Here is a 13,622-nt window from a genome sequence, read left to right as displayed (position 1 = left end):
GTGTGCCATGTTGTTTTCAGGTCACATGATGTACTTTTACTTTAAGTCCTTTTGTGTAGCGGTTGGTTTGACAACATCAGGTATGTGGACCCCCAGGCAGTCCACATTAATGGACTCTGTCGGGTCTGTAACTCTTGAGTGTACAAATGGAACTGTAGTGTGTAAATTGGGGTTATAGTATCGTTTAGTTCACTTCACTGCTTCTCAACCTTTTTCATGTCAAGGACACCCAAATTGATCTGTACTTGGCCATGTACCTCCTAACCTCCATCTGAAAAGGTCTTGCTGGGGATCCTCGGAAGAGATTTGTGTAAAAATAAATGTAAATGATTCAACATTTCCCAATATTCTCGATTAAAAAATAAAAGTTCAGAAATAGATGTACAAATTCTCAATGCGGTAAGCTTGTAGATCTGCTATTTTTGAATAGCCAACGTATAAATGGATAAGTGGTTAAAATTGTGATAAATGATATCTGAACACATTTAGCTGGGGACCCCCTACTTTGAGAACGACTGCATTAGGTCACAGACCCCTATTCGATACCATTGTTTTTTAACGGGACCAAAATCTACACTGTAAAATCCTCAGTGTTAATTTAACTGAGTGTACAGGTGTACTCAAAAGTTACCCGTGCTGGTCCATTTGGACCCCTGGTGGGTTCCCTGAAACCCAACGTTGAGAGGCAGTGTCGACCCTATAAAGAGAATGTATGTTTTTATTTCCATTTCCTTCTAGTTAAAACAATTGTCCCTGTGTAGTTTGTTTCCTGCTTTATATTTTTTACCACAAAGAACAAGATGACAATCACGCTGTCCAGTAGACCTTGACACGTTTTGAGATCGACATGCTTAATAAATAGAAACATTTAGCCTGTTTGATCAGCATTGAGAGTTCTTTGTCATATTGTTTACTTTACCTGTGCAATCATGTTCCACCACATTCTCTTTCACCTGGCATCCATATTTTGAGCAGCTTTGTTCACGTTTTAATAATTATCCAATTGATGTAAACATTTTAAAGTTGCAATCTTCCAAATGTGTCAATCAACTTTTACATTTTCAGATTTCTATTTAAAAACAAAAAGAGCATATCTACAAACTCACACCTCAACGTGTTGAGTTTGTAAAAATGCTATTTCTGAAATATGGCGTTTAAATGTATATTGCCCTAAAAGCCGAAGTGCAGTAACTACACAGAATCAAACCGATAAATGTCTTCAACTGATAAGCCAAATGGTATACATTACAATATACAAGTGATATTCGCACTAATTATATTGTATCGGGTGGAAACCTCGTCCAGTCATGATTTAAATTAAAAAATAGCAAAATTAGGGTTAGTTCAAAGCTACTCTTGATGCTGTGGTAGTTGAGTCCTCAACGGGCCTGAAAATTGAGGCCTGGCCCGGCTAATTAGCATACATCTAACCCAGACCCGAGAACTCTAGTATTATGATCGAGTTATGTATACTATGGAGATAAGGTTTCTGCCTGACAGTGACGATATATTCATGAGGCAATCCCTCCGAATCATGAAGGCTGATTTGACCTTTGAGTTACATAATTCGGAGTATCCAAAAAATGTAGTCACTGCACTTGTGGCTTTGTTGGGAAGTATAGCTGACATTTGTCATGTCCACTGAACAAACACATACGTTTATACACGCATTTGCATCAAAGTGCATCTGTTTTATATCGGACAACTCGACGAACAAGACAATGGAGTGATTAAGTTCATATTTCGATTGGAATGATTAGTCTTATTTGCAGTGAAGATTAATCGCAGCGTTAACATTGTTCCGTTGTTGTGAAAATGTGTCAATAAAGATTGAGTCAAACCAAGCAAATTATGTGGAAAAAACGCACATTTGTTGTTTATTTTTTTTAAATGCAAATTTCAATTACACCATTTAATAAAGGCTATTAAATTATATACAAGGGTTGATCTAATCCAGTCTAGTGTCATTTATGAAGGGTTAACCCAGAACCTGTTCTGTGACAATGTTTCCATTAGAACCAGATGAAGGTAGGATATGCATATCCCAAAGATAATCACATGAAGAAAAAAAGGTCAGCCCAAACTGCTTAACGAAATAGCAGATGTACAAGCTCACATCTTGTACATCTATATTAGAAATTTGAAGAAAAAAAAAAAGTGAGAACTGATTTAGAAGGCATTTGCAGATAGAATCGGCCTCAGGTCTGAATGGGTTAAAAATAAAGACAGGAGAGCAGTGTATCGTGTGACGACATTCATTTTTCCTCCATTAGAACTAGAAAGGTGAGTCATGTTGGAAGTATACGTTCTGAGTTTGTTTAACCTGAGCAGCACTGAGGCAGTGGATAGGGGTAGAGTAGATCGGCCGGATGGGAACCGTGAGGTTCCCAGTTCGATTTCGAGTCCATCCCCCAAAGTTGGTGTCCTCGAGCAAGATGCTGATCCTTTAAATGCTCCCGATGTGCAGGTTGGTGACTTGCATGTGTTCCTCCACTATCGGTGTGTGAATGTAATGCACTATGTAAAGCGCTTTGGATAAAAGCGCTACATACATTTACCATTTACCACAGCAGGACCCAAAATAGGTTCTGAGAACCTCATTATCTGAAACCCAGCTGTAGCATATGGAAACGAATGATACAAAACCTGTGAAATATCGATGTTGGGAAGAAACCTTATGTCAGTTTGTCTCCACCAGGCCGAAGGCATGGGGAGAGTGTTTTTCTAACTTTGTGGGGGTTTTTTTGGTAAATGAATGCCCTGCCTACTACTGCAAAAGCATCAAAAGTAGCAAATCCACAAGGTCGAAACGCAGTGTGAAGCGATGCATTTTGAACTTGTGTATCTGCTACTTTTAGAGTTTGAATCCTGAAAAGTGTTGGAAATCATGAGGTTTCCACCGGCGGACAATGTTACACAGCACGGCTCGCAAAGTTCCTGTATTAGAAAAGGGCCATTAGATTTTTTCTGCAGAGGTTTCTGGTTGCTTTCGACTGGCTGTTTCTGCTGATGTTGTTGGTTCTACTTGTTTTTTGGGTGCAGTTCTCTTCTTGTTGGATTCGTCATGTTTTTTGTTCCCGTCTGTCTTGTCGGGGTGTTTCCCACCGTGCTGTTCCTGCTCCTGCTGCCTCTTCATGTCCTCCCGGATCTTGTTCTTGAACCGTTTCTTGTGTCTCCTGATCTTGTCCATCTCTGCTTTCCTCTTTGCCTCCAGGTCAGGATCCTGGAAAGAGAGCAGACCAGACCAACCCATCACTGCACTGTATACGTAGCAGAACAAAGATCAATCACTTAAAGCAGCACTATGAAACTTAACTAAATAGTAGTGCTGCACAATGAATCGAAAAATGATCAAGCTCTAGATTCAGACACCTATGCAATCTCATGTTGTGAAGAATCGTGCAGCACTAGTTGGCTGTTTTGGGTTTTTTTAATAAATATTTTCATGGAAAAAATGAGAATCAGGATCTCAATTCTTGTGGAGGAAAATCGAGATACACATTTGAGCAAGAATCTTAAAACCCTTTTTTCTCAGAATTGAGAAAAAAATGGGTTTTAAGAACGTCGATGTTAGTGGCTCATTACTAAATCGTCGCTACCTCGTGGTTACAATATTAACGCTTCTGATGACTTATAAAAAGACGGTAGCCACATTAGCTTTAGGTGACTTTGCTTCCGCTTCATTTTGGGGTGAATTTTGGACTCTTCAAAATAAAATCTGGAGGTTAGTGACATACAGATTGAATACATTTTTACATTTACTCAGGCTTTTGTGTGCAGCCCCGGTTTTTACGTTTCCTGATTCGATATTTAATTTATTTGATATTCATTGCAATACATAATTAGTTTTACCTTCCCCTCCATGATCATCTGTTTCCTCTTGTTAGTCTCCTTCTTCTCGTCAAAGTCTGTCGACTCCAGTTTCTGTCAAACCATTCACACAGTGGAACATAGAAAAGCATTACAATACGATCATGAATGAACATCTAACTATCGGTACCTAGGAAATGGAATACAGACTAGTTGTGTTGTGCGATGCAGGGCAGATTTAAGATTTGACAGTCAAATCCACACAAGGCCTTTTAGATGAAGAACAGCAGCATATGGGTTTAGAATGATAACACCTAAACAACATTACATTTTCAGTCATAAGATTTTATTTTAGCTTTATTCCATGTAAGCTTTAAAGGGGGGTGTGTGTGTGTGTGTGTGTGTGTGTGTGTGTGTGTGTGTGTGTGTGTGTGTGTGTGTAGAACGTATGAACAGAAAGACGGAAGCTTTGCGTACAATCTCACAGCGTCTCCTGGTCATGTTGACCTGGGTCAGGATGCTGAGTACTTCCTTCTCCTCCATAGGGAACTCCTTCAGCGTGGTCTCTGCACAGATCATGAGAGCATATTGCTGTTGAAACCGATTATCGCCATATTTTAACTTTGTTTCTTTTTTCATAAATTACTACTACTTGATCACACGTCACACAAAAGCATCAAAAGTAGTGGATCCACAAGCTCAAAAGGTGGCTCACATAGGTTGGTGGACCAATAGGACGCTAGTTTGAATCCGCCCCTCTATGGGTGTCAGCACACCTAGGAGTCCATGCGCGGACAAAAGCCGCTCGTAGCCGGCGTCTCTTCCGGTGTTTTTAGACAGCTGGTGGATGGAAATGGAGCTCCACCCACGCGGCAAAATTCCCGGAAAAGTTCGCCCCTGCGGCATTCTGCCGCATGGGTGGAGCTTCATTTCCATCCACCAGCGGTATAAAAACCAGGAAGAGACGCCGGCCACGAGTGGCTTTTGGCCACGCATGGAAGCTCAGGTGTGCCTGCGCTGGCTGCCTTGAAAAGCTTGAGTACTGTCAGCCTAGGCAGGGACTAACAAAGTCCCAAGTCAGTCTGCATGTGCTCCGAGCCATTCCAATGAATGGTAAACAGCACCACCTTTTGGACAATGAATGCCATTTACCCTCAGCCATCAGCTTAAAACATACTCAAACATTATGACCTAATTACACATCCCAGTAGCAGTTTACATTCAAAGCTATAAAGCAAATAATGGTACTAATGATGACCACCTCATCTACTGAAATAGCCATTCCTATTATTCAGTAACATTGAAGACATCATCATACACTTGGACTTACGGGTCTGCGCCTCAATGGCGTGGACCAGGTGGATGTCATACTGAGTCACCAAGGTGATGGACACTCCATTCCTTCCTAGACAACAAGCACAGCACATGCTAAGACTTGTGATATATTCTTGCAGTCTTCCCACCAGTGTTAAAGTGCATCATACATCTTCATTCCATCTTCGACCAAATCTCATGACCGGCATTTTTTTTGTTAGACAATCTGTGATTTGTGAAACTGAGTGTTTTCAAAAACAATTAGCACAACATGTAGAATTATGATGTTTTGTTCATATTTTTCGGAACCTAAATGATGTTCTTCATTCCCAGTTGAAGAAATCGCAGATCGAGGCTTTAACCTTTGATTTGATTAAATATGCGGGATTATTTGGAAGAGGCTTCTGAACATTATATAGCCATTTTGACCAATTCAAACACTCTTAAATCTAATCTATTGCTAGTTTGAACACTTCAATAACTCCTTCAAAAATAGCCTATCTACAAGCTCACGCGTTGTGAGCTTGTACATAGCCTATTGTGAGCTTGTAGATAGGCTATTTTTGGGGTGACTTGAATGGAAGACTTCTGTAGTATCCAAATGACTGAAATGATTTCTGGTGACTGAGAACTTTAATTCATGTAATGGGGTCTTGCAGGGATCGAACAAAGGACACTGTGTGTGTGGTGTGGTGTGCGTGCGTGTGGAGCTGATGTTACCAGCTCTGGCCGTTCGCCCCACTCTGTGGATGTAGTTCTTGGGCAGTCCTGGGGTGTTGTGGTTGATGACCACCTGGACGGTAGGGATGTCCAGACCCCTGGGGATGTGAACACACAAAGACCACAGTCAGAGACCACCTTTAACCCCTTAAAAGGGCATCATGAAACCCTGAGCAGGATTTGTACTTTGTTTTCCTGTTTGGGTGTGATTTATTTCTTTATTGCTACTAGTATAGATCAGTGGTTCCCAAACTTTTTGTCAAGGACCCCCAAATGGACACTCATTAGCCCACGGAAAGTAGAACATATATGCCAAGGAAGCCCCATAAGAGAAGATTTGTACAGCTCTGGCAGTGAATTAGGCTACGGATCTCTGGGACCCCAATGTATATTCAATCAAAGTTAATTTAACTCTGAGTGTAGATATTATTGTATGTCTTTGAATACACAGACCCACAATGGAAGCCACGCCTCATGGCTTTCTGTGTTATCCTTTAAGCACCATTTGTATAATTGTACCACTGTGTCTCTTTGCGTGTGGCTCGCAGACAAGGAACATGATTACCTCGCCGCCACGTCCGTGGCAACCAGGATCTTGTAGACGCTGGACTTGAACATGGAGAGGTTGGCGAACCGTTGTTTCTGTGAAGAAAAGTCGACGAATGAGGCAAGCTGTGATTTACTGTGCAGAGTAGACCCCATCACCTGATTGAATCCTCTTTAGTGCAGATAGGGGGATGATTGCTTTGTGCCGCCGCACAAATTTCAATCACACTCTTTTCAGAAAGCAAATGGGATTTTTCTCTCTCAAGAGAGAGTTGTTATCGGCTCAGAGGGTTTTTATATTTCCATTTTTCTTATCCTGCTCCATTCATAAGATTGAGTGGAGCAAGATCAGAGTTCAGTGCGTTGCTGAAGGACACAGGGACCTTTCATGACATTTCAGTTTCTCTATAAATGAAGCACAACTTGATTGTTACTCTCATTTTTGGGGCTGCCATTTTTTGGCGATTATTCTATCGATGGCAGACAATCAAATGGGTCAGTTTGATGACGTGTTTGAGTCCCACATCAATCACCTGTTTCATCATGGAGTGTAAGGAGATGGTAGGGAAGTTGAATTCGCGCAGCATCATGGTGAGGATCTGGCATTTTCTGGAAGAAGAAGTGAGGGGCACCTGGTTATGTTTGTTTAAAGTGCTCTAAACAAACATTTAAAAAGTCCATAGACTTTGGCTGCCACATGACGTAATTCCGAAAGACAGACGTTGGGAGCGGCTAGCGCCCCTCAAAAAACAAAGAGCTTATTATTATTATTTAAAGCCAACAAACACGCATAAATATCACAGCAAACAGAAGTGCTGTGCGACTGTTGTCTTACTTGCAGGTGTTGGTGAAGATGAGGATGGACCAGTCGTAGTGCTCGTCAGTGAAGTTCTGGATGAGTTGGACCAGGTAGGCGTCCTTCACCGTCTCCGGGGTCAGCAGGAAGCGCTGGTCCAGTTCATCCACCGTACGGGTCCTGACGTCGCAACAGAAAATACGTTTATTCGTCGTGGTGGCACGACGTGACGAATAATTCATAGATGTTCAGACCATTGGTTCTCAAAGTGGGGTCCTAAGACCCGTGGAGGTCTTAGGGGGGAGCCTCACTTTGAGAGGGGGGCCACAAACAACCTAGCGGCTCAGACTCACTCAGACTTGGCCTCATAGAAGAAGGGCTGGTTGAGGGCGACGCTCTGCAGCTCCTGCAGCGTGTCGTTGAGTGTGGCGCTGAACAGCAGCGTCTGGCGCTTCTTGGGCACGAAGCTCAGGATGGTCTCCAGGTCTTTAGTGAAGTCCTCACAGCCCTGCTCTAACAGCCGGTCAGCCTCGTCCAGGATCTGACACACACACACACACACACACACACACATTACTAATATACTTATAATAAAATATTTTATAATTTTTACTTTTTTTTGGGCCATTTTAACACTAACCCTAAAGCCTGAGTTATACGTTGGGTGCCAGTAGTAACGCACACCAAAAATCAAGCTTGCATGTCACCATCACCAAGTTTAAATCAGGCCCAACTCTAATTCCAACCCCTAAATAAGTAAATATATGGTCTCCTTGAGCCAGGTAACCCGTTGATGCCTGAGGCCGAATCTGGGAAGGCCTTCTAGGGCCTGACCTAAGGTTTCTGAAAACCTTCAAATTCTGATTCATTCATTATTTTGTAATAGTTATGTTGCTACTGTACATGTATAGCATGTATACATGTATAGCCCAGAACAGGGACAGCAGGTTGAAACTAAGTGGTTGATGAATAAACAAAGTTGTAGATTAGACCATTTTGACCTGAGATCAGATTCTAAAAATGTCTTCTACATCCTGACAGTTTTCTGAAAAAGCTATGTTTCTATGTCAGTCGTTCTTCGATTTTTCAAAAATAGCAGACCTACAAGCTCGTAGTGCGCCACTCGGTGGCGCGCTATGAGCTTGTAGATCTGCTATTTTTCAATAGCTAAAGCATAACATAATGCTAACACCAAAAGTGGTTCCCGCCCCAAAATGGGTTAAGAAGGAGAAGAAGAAACACTATATGTCGACAGACCAGGAACTGCAGTCTGCTCATGCTGAAGGTGTTGGAGCTGCGGATGTGATCGGCCAGTCTTCCTGGAGTCGCCACCACAACATGAGGCTTCTTTGACAGCTCCAAGGCCTGCGTGATGATGTCTGTTTGGAGACACGGCGGACTTGAGAGCATAGAATGGAATACAAACGTCTGTCATACAAAAAAATACAGTACTCACGCAAAGCCCAGCGCAAAACCCAACGTGAGAGCAGTGCAGAGGATGAGGCGAGATAAGACAACTGCTATATCGTTGCGGTCGGGCAGAAACCACTTATCTCCAAATTCTAACTTTTTGTGTGTGTGTGTGTATGTGCATTATCTTCCTTGATCAGCGTGACACAAAAACACGTTTTGAGCGTGTACTGTAGATCTGCTACTTTTTAATTTTACAGTTTTGGACATAATATTATGAGGTTTCCAGTTTCCACCCGACAGAGACGATAGGAATCAGTGAGGGAACACTCTCTGTTATACTGTACATAGATATAATGGGTATGTTGCCGTGTCAAAACATTGTGTTTAATCACAAGAAAATTGTCTGTGTTTTACAGGAAAATTAAATGTATTTGAATTACCCATTTTGCCTGCTCCCAGTGGCAGAATACAAACAGAATGGGCATGATATGATTGAAACGTTACCCATTCCACCGACCACGATGCAGTCTCGCAGACCCAGAGGTTTCCCCAGGACTCGGAACTGTTCAGCGATCTGGTACGCCAGTTCCCTGTCAAACAAACACCATGTTTACAAGTGTCGACATTCGACAATGTGTAAGATTAATACATGTAAAGTAACGTTTCATCGTTACAACACAGCCATGTTGCCTATATAGGCTTTACATTTCAGAAAGATGTTTTTTGTACCACTACATACTACAGTGGTGTAATTTATGTATACATTCTATTGAATACAGATCAGCATACTGTATGTCAGACTTAATATCTTCATTATCAGTAACAGTAACAAGACATTGGGCACTATTCTGTCTCATTATACCCAATTCTCATAATTTAAAAAAAAAAAATACAAAATAGCAGATCTACAAGCTCCTATTGCAGCACAAAGTGACACGCTGTGAGCTTGTAGATCTGCTATTTTTTTGTTTTAATCGTGAGCCCATCATAATCTACAAGCTCATATCGTGGCCCCAAAGTGACGCGCTGTGAGCTTGTAGATCTGCTACTCCCCACATTGAGATCCAATACTGTAGAGATGAGCAGATACCACCAACCTGGTAGGCGTCAGCACCAAACAGTAGATACCGTACGGGTCTTCAGACAGTTTCTGTAGAACCGGCAGGACAAAAGCTGCCGTCTTACCACTGCCTGTCTTAGCACAGCCCAGACAGTCCCGACCTGCACAACACAACCGTAATGAACTACTGTCACTAGCAGAACGATGTTATTAAATGGAACAATATCAACTTCATTTGTCTAGACTCAGGGTCCATTAAAACAAACAATATAAAACACTATACATAGTACAAAAAGAACACCCCTATAGTATACCATAAAAACGTCAGGTTTTGCATAATACAATAGACAATCATGCCAGTGTTTCCAAAAATGTAGACCAATATCTTGTAAGACTGAGGCTGGGGTTAGACAGCAGCATATACAGTCTCATTCTCATTCAGTCGACACAGACATACATTTGTACTACATCAAGTTTCTCAATAAGGCATGAAAAGTGTTGACTCCCACATTACAGAACAACTCACTTGCACTACTCCATCTTGTTTATTTCAATAGTACTGTAGTGTATATGCATGCAATCATTATTAGCAACCTGAAGTTTATACATGGTTGACTTCCTGAACTTAACCCACAAGGGGCGGTATACAGGTACAGGGGAGTATGCTCTGAAGGGTACCGTGACAAAACGGTTACCTTTTCTGCCGTCCAAAATACAGAAAAGGTAACCGAGGGTCCCGAAAGGGGCTAGGGTTTACCTTTACACCAAGTGAACATGAGTGGAATTTCCTCCCCAGCATGTTAGCTTGGGCATATAATATACGGTGTTGACAGATCGTCACCATCATAATCAGTCAGTCAGTATCAAACCATGTCACTAGTAGAACCATGTCATCATTAACTAGAACCATGAAGTCAACCCAACAAGCGAGTAAACAGCATCAAATCTAGTCTAACAAATAATAACAATGCAGTCGCAGTGCCTCAAAGAAACTAGCATCTGTCAAAGTACAGCATCTTGCAATGGGTCTGGTCCACAGGTTTTGATACACCAGGCACCAAGATACCCAAGTACCTAAATACTTCCTTAATGTCAATGAAGTACACACCCACAACACCAGAGTGAGTTCAACAAACCATGTGCAACACAGATTCGGCACAAACAAGGGACTAAATTAATTTCGCTCCTATGCCACAAAAATGTGGAACGCCCTGCCAACTGTCATTAAGACATGTGAATCCCTTGACTCCTTCAAAACCGCTCTCAAAGGGCACCTACAATTCGAAACTGGCCGCCGTAAAATCTGAATCCCCCACCCACCCCTTATTTTTACTGTAATTCTGCAAACTGTTAATACAAATCAATCAATCAATCAATGTCTAAACTGTAAACAACATGCTATCTAAAATGTGCTGTAGCCCTGAAACATGACTGTCACTAAGTACGAGCGTCATGCGAACCAAGAACCATGGAATTGTATATAGGCCTACATAAATATCAATGTCATTGTAACACTTACCTAATGTAAGTGTCATAACGTTTAAAGAAAATTACATTAGTCATTCAGTCATTCAGTAAGTTAGTATATATGTGCTTTACCTTGTAGGATGGGAGGCACACAGTTCTCCTGCACAGGAGAGGGCTTAGAGATCCCCAGTTGTTTACATTGTTGGATGAGCCAATCAGAGAGGCCCAGGGACGAGAAATCGCCCATTCTGTTATCTTCTGGATCCGCTAGTTATTTACCTTATTATGTTTGTTTCATATGCAAGAGAAAACAAATAAACATAGAAATACGCTGCTATCTCAAGTTGTAAGAACTACACATCCTTCCTCGTGGCGAATGCTTCGTCGATGAGTTATGACGTCAGGGTGGAGGGGGGGGGGGTATCCGATGTTGAGCAGTCTGTGATTGGTCAATTTTCCAGACCGGGGGCAGTGACAGGCTAGGGCAGTGAGTATAAAGAAGGATAGACACTGAACTGAGGTTTCAACTGAAAAATCGTCCTTAAATAGACGCCTTAACAGACGACGTCACACTGATGAGCAACAGCATACGTGCGCATAACGGCAGCAGAAGAACACCACTCTCATAAGATGCAATAGAAAAGTTCTAACTGCACTCACGTGTAAAAAATGCCCCATCAAACCTTCAGATGCTGTTTTTATCGTAACTTTGTAAACAAGTGTAATGCTTAATTGGGTCGTCCACTCACAGTTAACAGTCTTTGTATTGAGTTTGTGCTTGAAATGTACTGTAATTCTGCAAACTGTTAATAAATATTTCAATCAATCCCAGTGTGGAGGAAGAATGATTAGGATTTGTATTGTGATCTCTCGCCCTTGCGGCCCTTGAAATATATAATCCATTGGTTTCTGTTTTGAACAATAATAGCAATTCAAAACAGTTGTCCTCAAAACCACACATCCAGTCGCTGTCATAAGAACTGCCTGTCATAATTTCTCCCTCCCTATTCCAAAGCCCCCCCAGGTACATTATATATTTAAACTAGAAAAAGTGCCCTTCTGGGCACAGGTCTCCACCAGGAGGATAGGACTGTGTGAGATGTTTGGCAAAATGTTTAGGAGTAATATAAACATGTTTGTTTGTTTTAGTTTTTCGCAACAATTTTCTTCATTTTGTTGAGGAAATGCAGAGCCACTCATAGCATCTCTGAGGATAGAATTATGGATGAGCAGGACATATCCAGCATTTTGAACGAAACGGGCCACTCCTGAAAACTTTGGAAGGCAATCTTAGCCAATCTGTGTAGAATCTGAGAAATCCAACAGACTCGTCTTGATCACATGACTACAGAGATCATGTGGACCGATTTGCGTGAGATTTGGATGAAATCTGTGCACTAACATAAGCAATGTGTTTTGCAGAAATCGGCCTCATGGTGGCGCTATAACCGGCAGATGTGGAGGGATGCAGGGACAATGTTTTTCCATGGCCTCTAGGGAGTGTACATAAGTTGTATACAGATCGATGCAGTTATAGCTAAAAACAGGAATTGGCCTGTTATAGCGCCACCGTGAGGCTGATTTGGGGAAACAAATTGTGGCATGTCGTCCTCGACCTAGTGGAAATGTGCGTGTATAATTTTGCACACTGTTTGTGATTTGTGGCATTTTGTTCGAAACGGACCAATCGTGTGAGCTTTGGAAGCCAATCTTAGCCAATCAGGATGGAAGATGGGAAATGGTGCTGCTCCGTGTTGATCACATGACTATGGAGATAGTGTATACCGAATTGTGTGATGTATGGATAAAATGTGTACGAGTAATCTACATAAATGTGTTTTGCCTAAATCAGCCTCATGGTGGCGCTATAACAGGCCGTTGAGGAATATTTGGGGCAGAGGTTCGTCGTTGGCATCCAGGGAGTGTGTGTACAAAGTTTGGTATGGATCGGGCCAACGGTGCCGGAGATTAGCTGATAACGGACGGACGGAAGGACGGACGGATGGACGGAAGGACACACACACACACACACACACACACACACACACACACACACACACACACACACACACGGACGGAGTGCAAAACATACTCTCTCCCCATGCCTTCGGCCTGGTGGAGACAACTATTTTCAGCAATGGTAGGCCTACACTTATTTTTGCAGTGGGTAGATCTTGTTGAGCTGGTCATTTTGAAAGTAGATCTCACGTCATAAATGTGTGGGCACCCCTGCAGTAGACCAAAGGGATATCTCTCTGGACCGGGGGAGATGAATTTATCCAACCGGGCAATAGTTTATTAAATGAGTTTGCAACGCACTCCAGCTCAACAGAAGTGCAAGGTGTGTGTGTGTGTGTGTGTGTGTGTGTGTGTGTGTGTGTGTGTGTGTGTGTGTGTGTTTCACAGAATCAAAGGTTTTATGGTCATGATTCACCAGGATCCTGGATGGCTTGATTCTATTGTTTTATTGGTTCACTTTTCTAATATTCTAGCCCA

At 42.1% G+C, this 13,622-nt stretch overlaps 1 protein-coding gene across 1 annotated transcript; it reads right to left on the bottom strand.

The window, feature by feature from the left end:
- Window positions 1-232: 232 nt before the first annotated feature.
- ddx49 (DEAD (Asp-Glu-Ala-Asp) box polypeptide 49) lies at window positions 233-11,519 on the bottom strand. Its single transcript, XM_079505792.1, has 13 exons — window positions 11,259-11,519; window positions 9,697-9,820; window positions 9,104-9,189; window positions 8,444-8,565; window positions 7,540-7,727; window positions 7,226-7,366; window positions 6,924-6,999; window positions 6,410-6,486; window positions 5,845-5,942; window positions 5,141-5,215; window positions 4,288-4,376; window positions 3,853-3,924; window positions 233-3,223 (listed from the first exon to the last, which is right to left on the bottom strand). Exons 1-13 carry the CDS (start codon window positions 11,371-11,373, stop codon window positions 2,957-2,959), a joined length of 1,530 nt encoding a protein of 509 aa, XP_079361918.1. The 5' UTR covers window positions 11,374-11,519; the 3' UTR covers window positions 233-2,956.
- Between the last annotated feature and the right edge of the window lie 2,103 nt (window positions 11,520-13,622).

This window comes from Electrona antarctica (genome assembly GCF_951216825.1).
Source record: "Electrona antarctica genome assembly, chromosome: 7".
In the NCBI taxonomy this organism is placed as follows: Eukaryota; Metazoa; Chordata; class Actinopteri; order Myctophiformes; family Myctophidae; genus Electrona; species Electrona antarctica.
The sequence above is the reverse complement of the archived record's forward strand: the minus strand, read 5'-3'. Positions and strand labels throughout refer to the sequence as shown.

Coding starts and splice junctions, on each gene's coding strand:
- ddx49 (XM_079505792.1), bottom strand. CDS start 11,373: ATGGGCGATTTCTCGTCCCTGGGCCTCTCTGATTGGCTCATCCAACAA. Junction 9,821..11,258: donor TGTGCCTCCCATCCTACAAG/GTAAAGCACATA, acceptor TGTGTTGTGCAG/GTCGGGACTGTCTGGGCTGT. Junction 3,224..3,852: donor AGATGATCATGGAGGGGAAG/GTAAAACTAATT, acceptor CTCTCTTTCCAG/GATCCTGACCTGGAGGCAAA.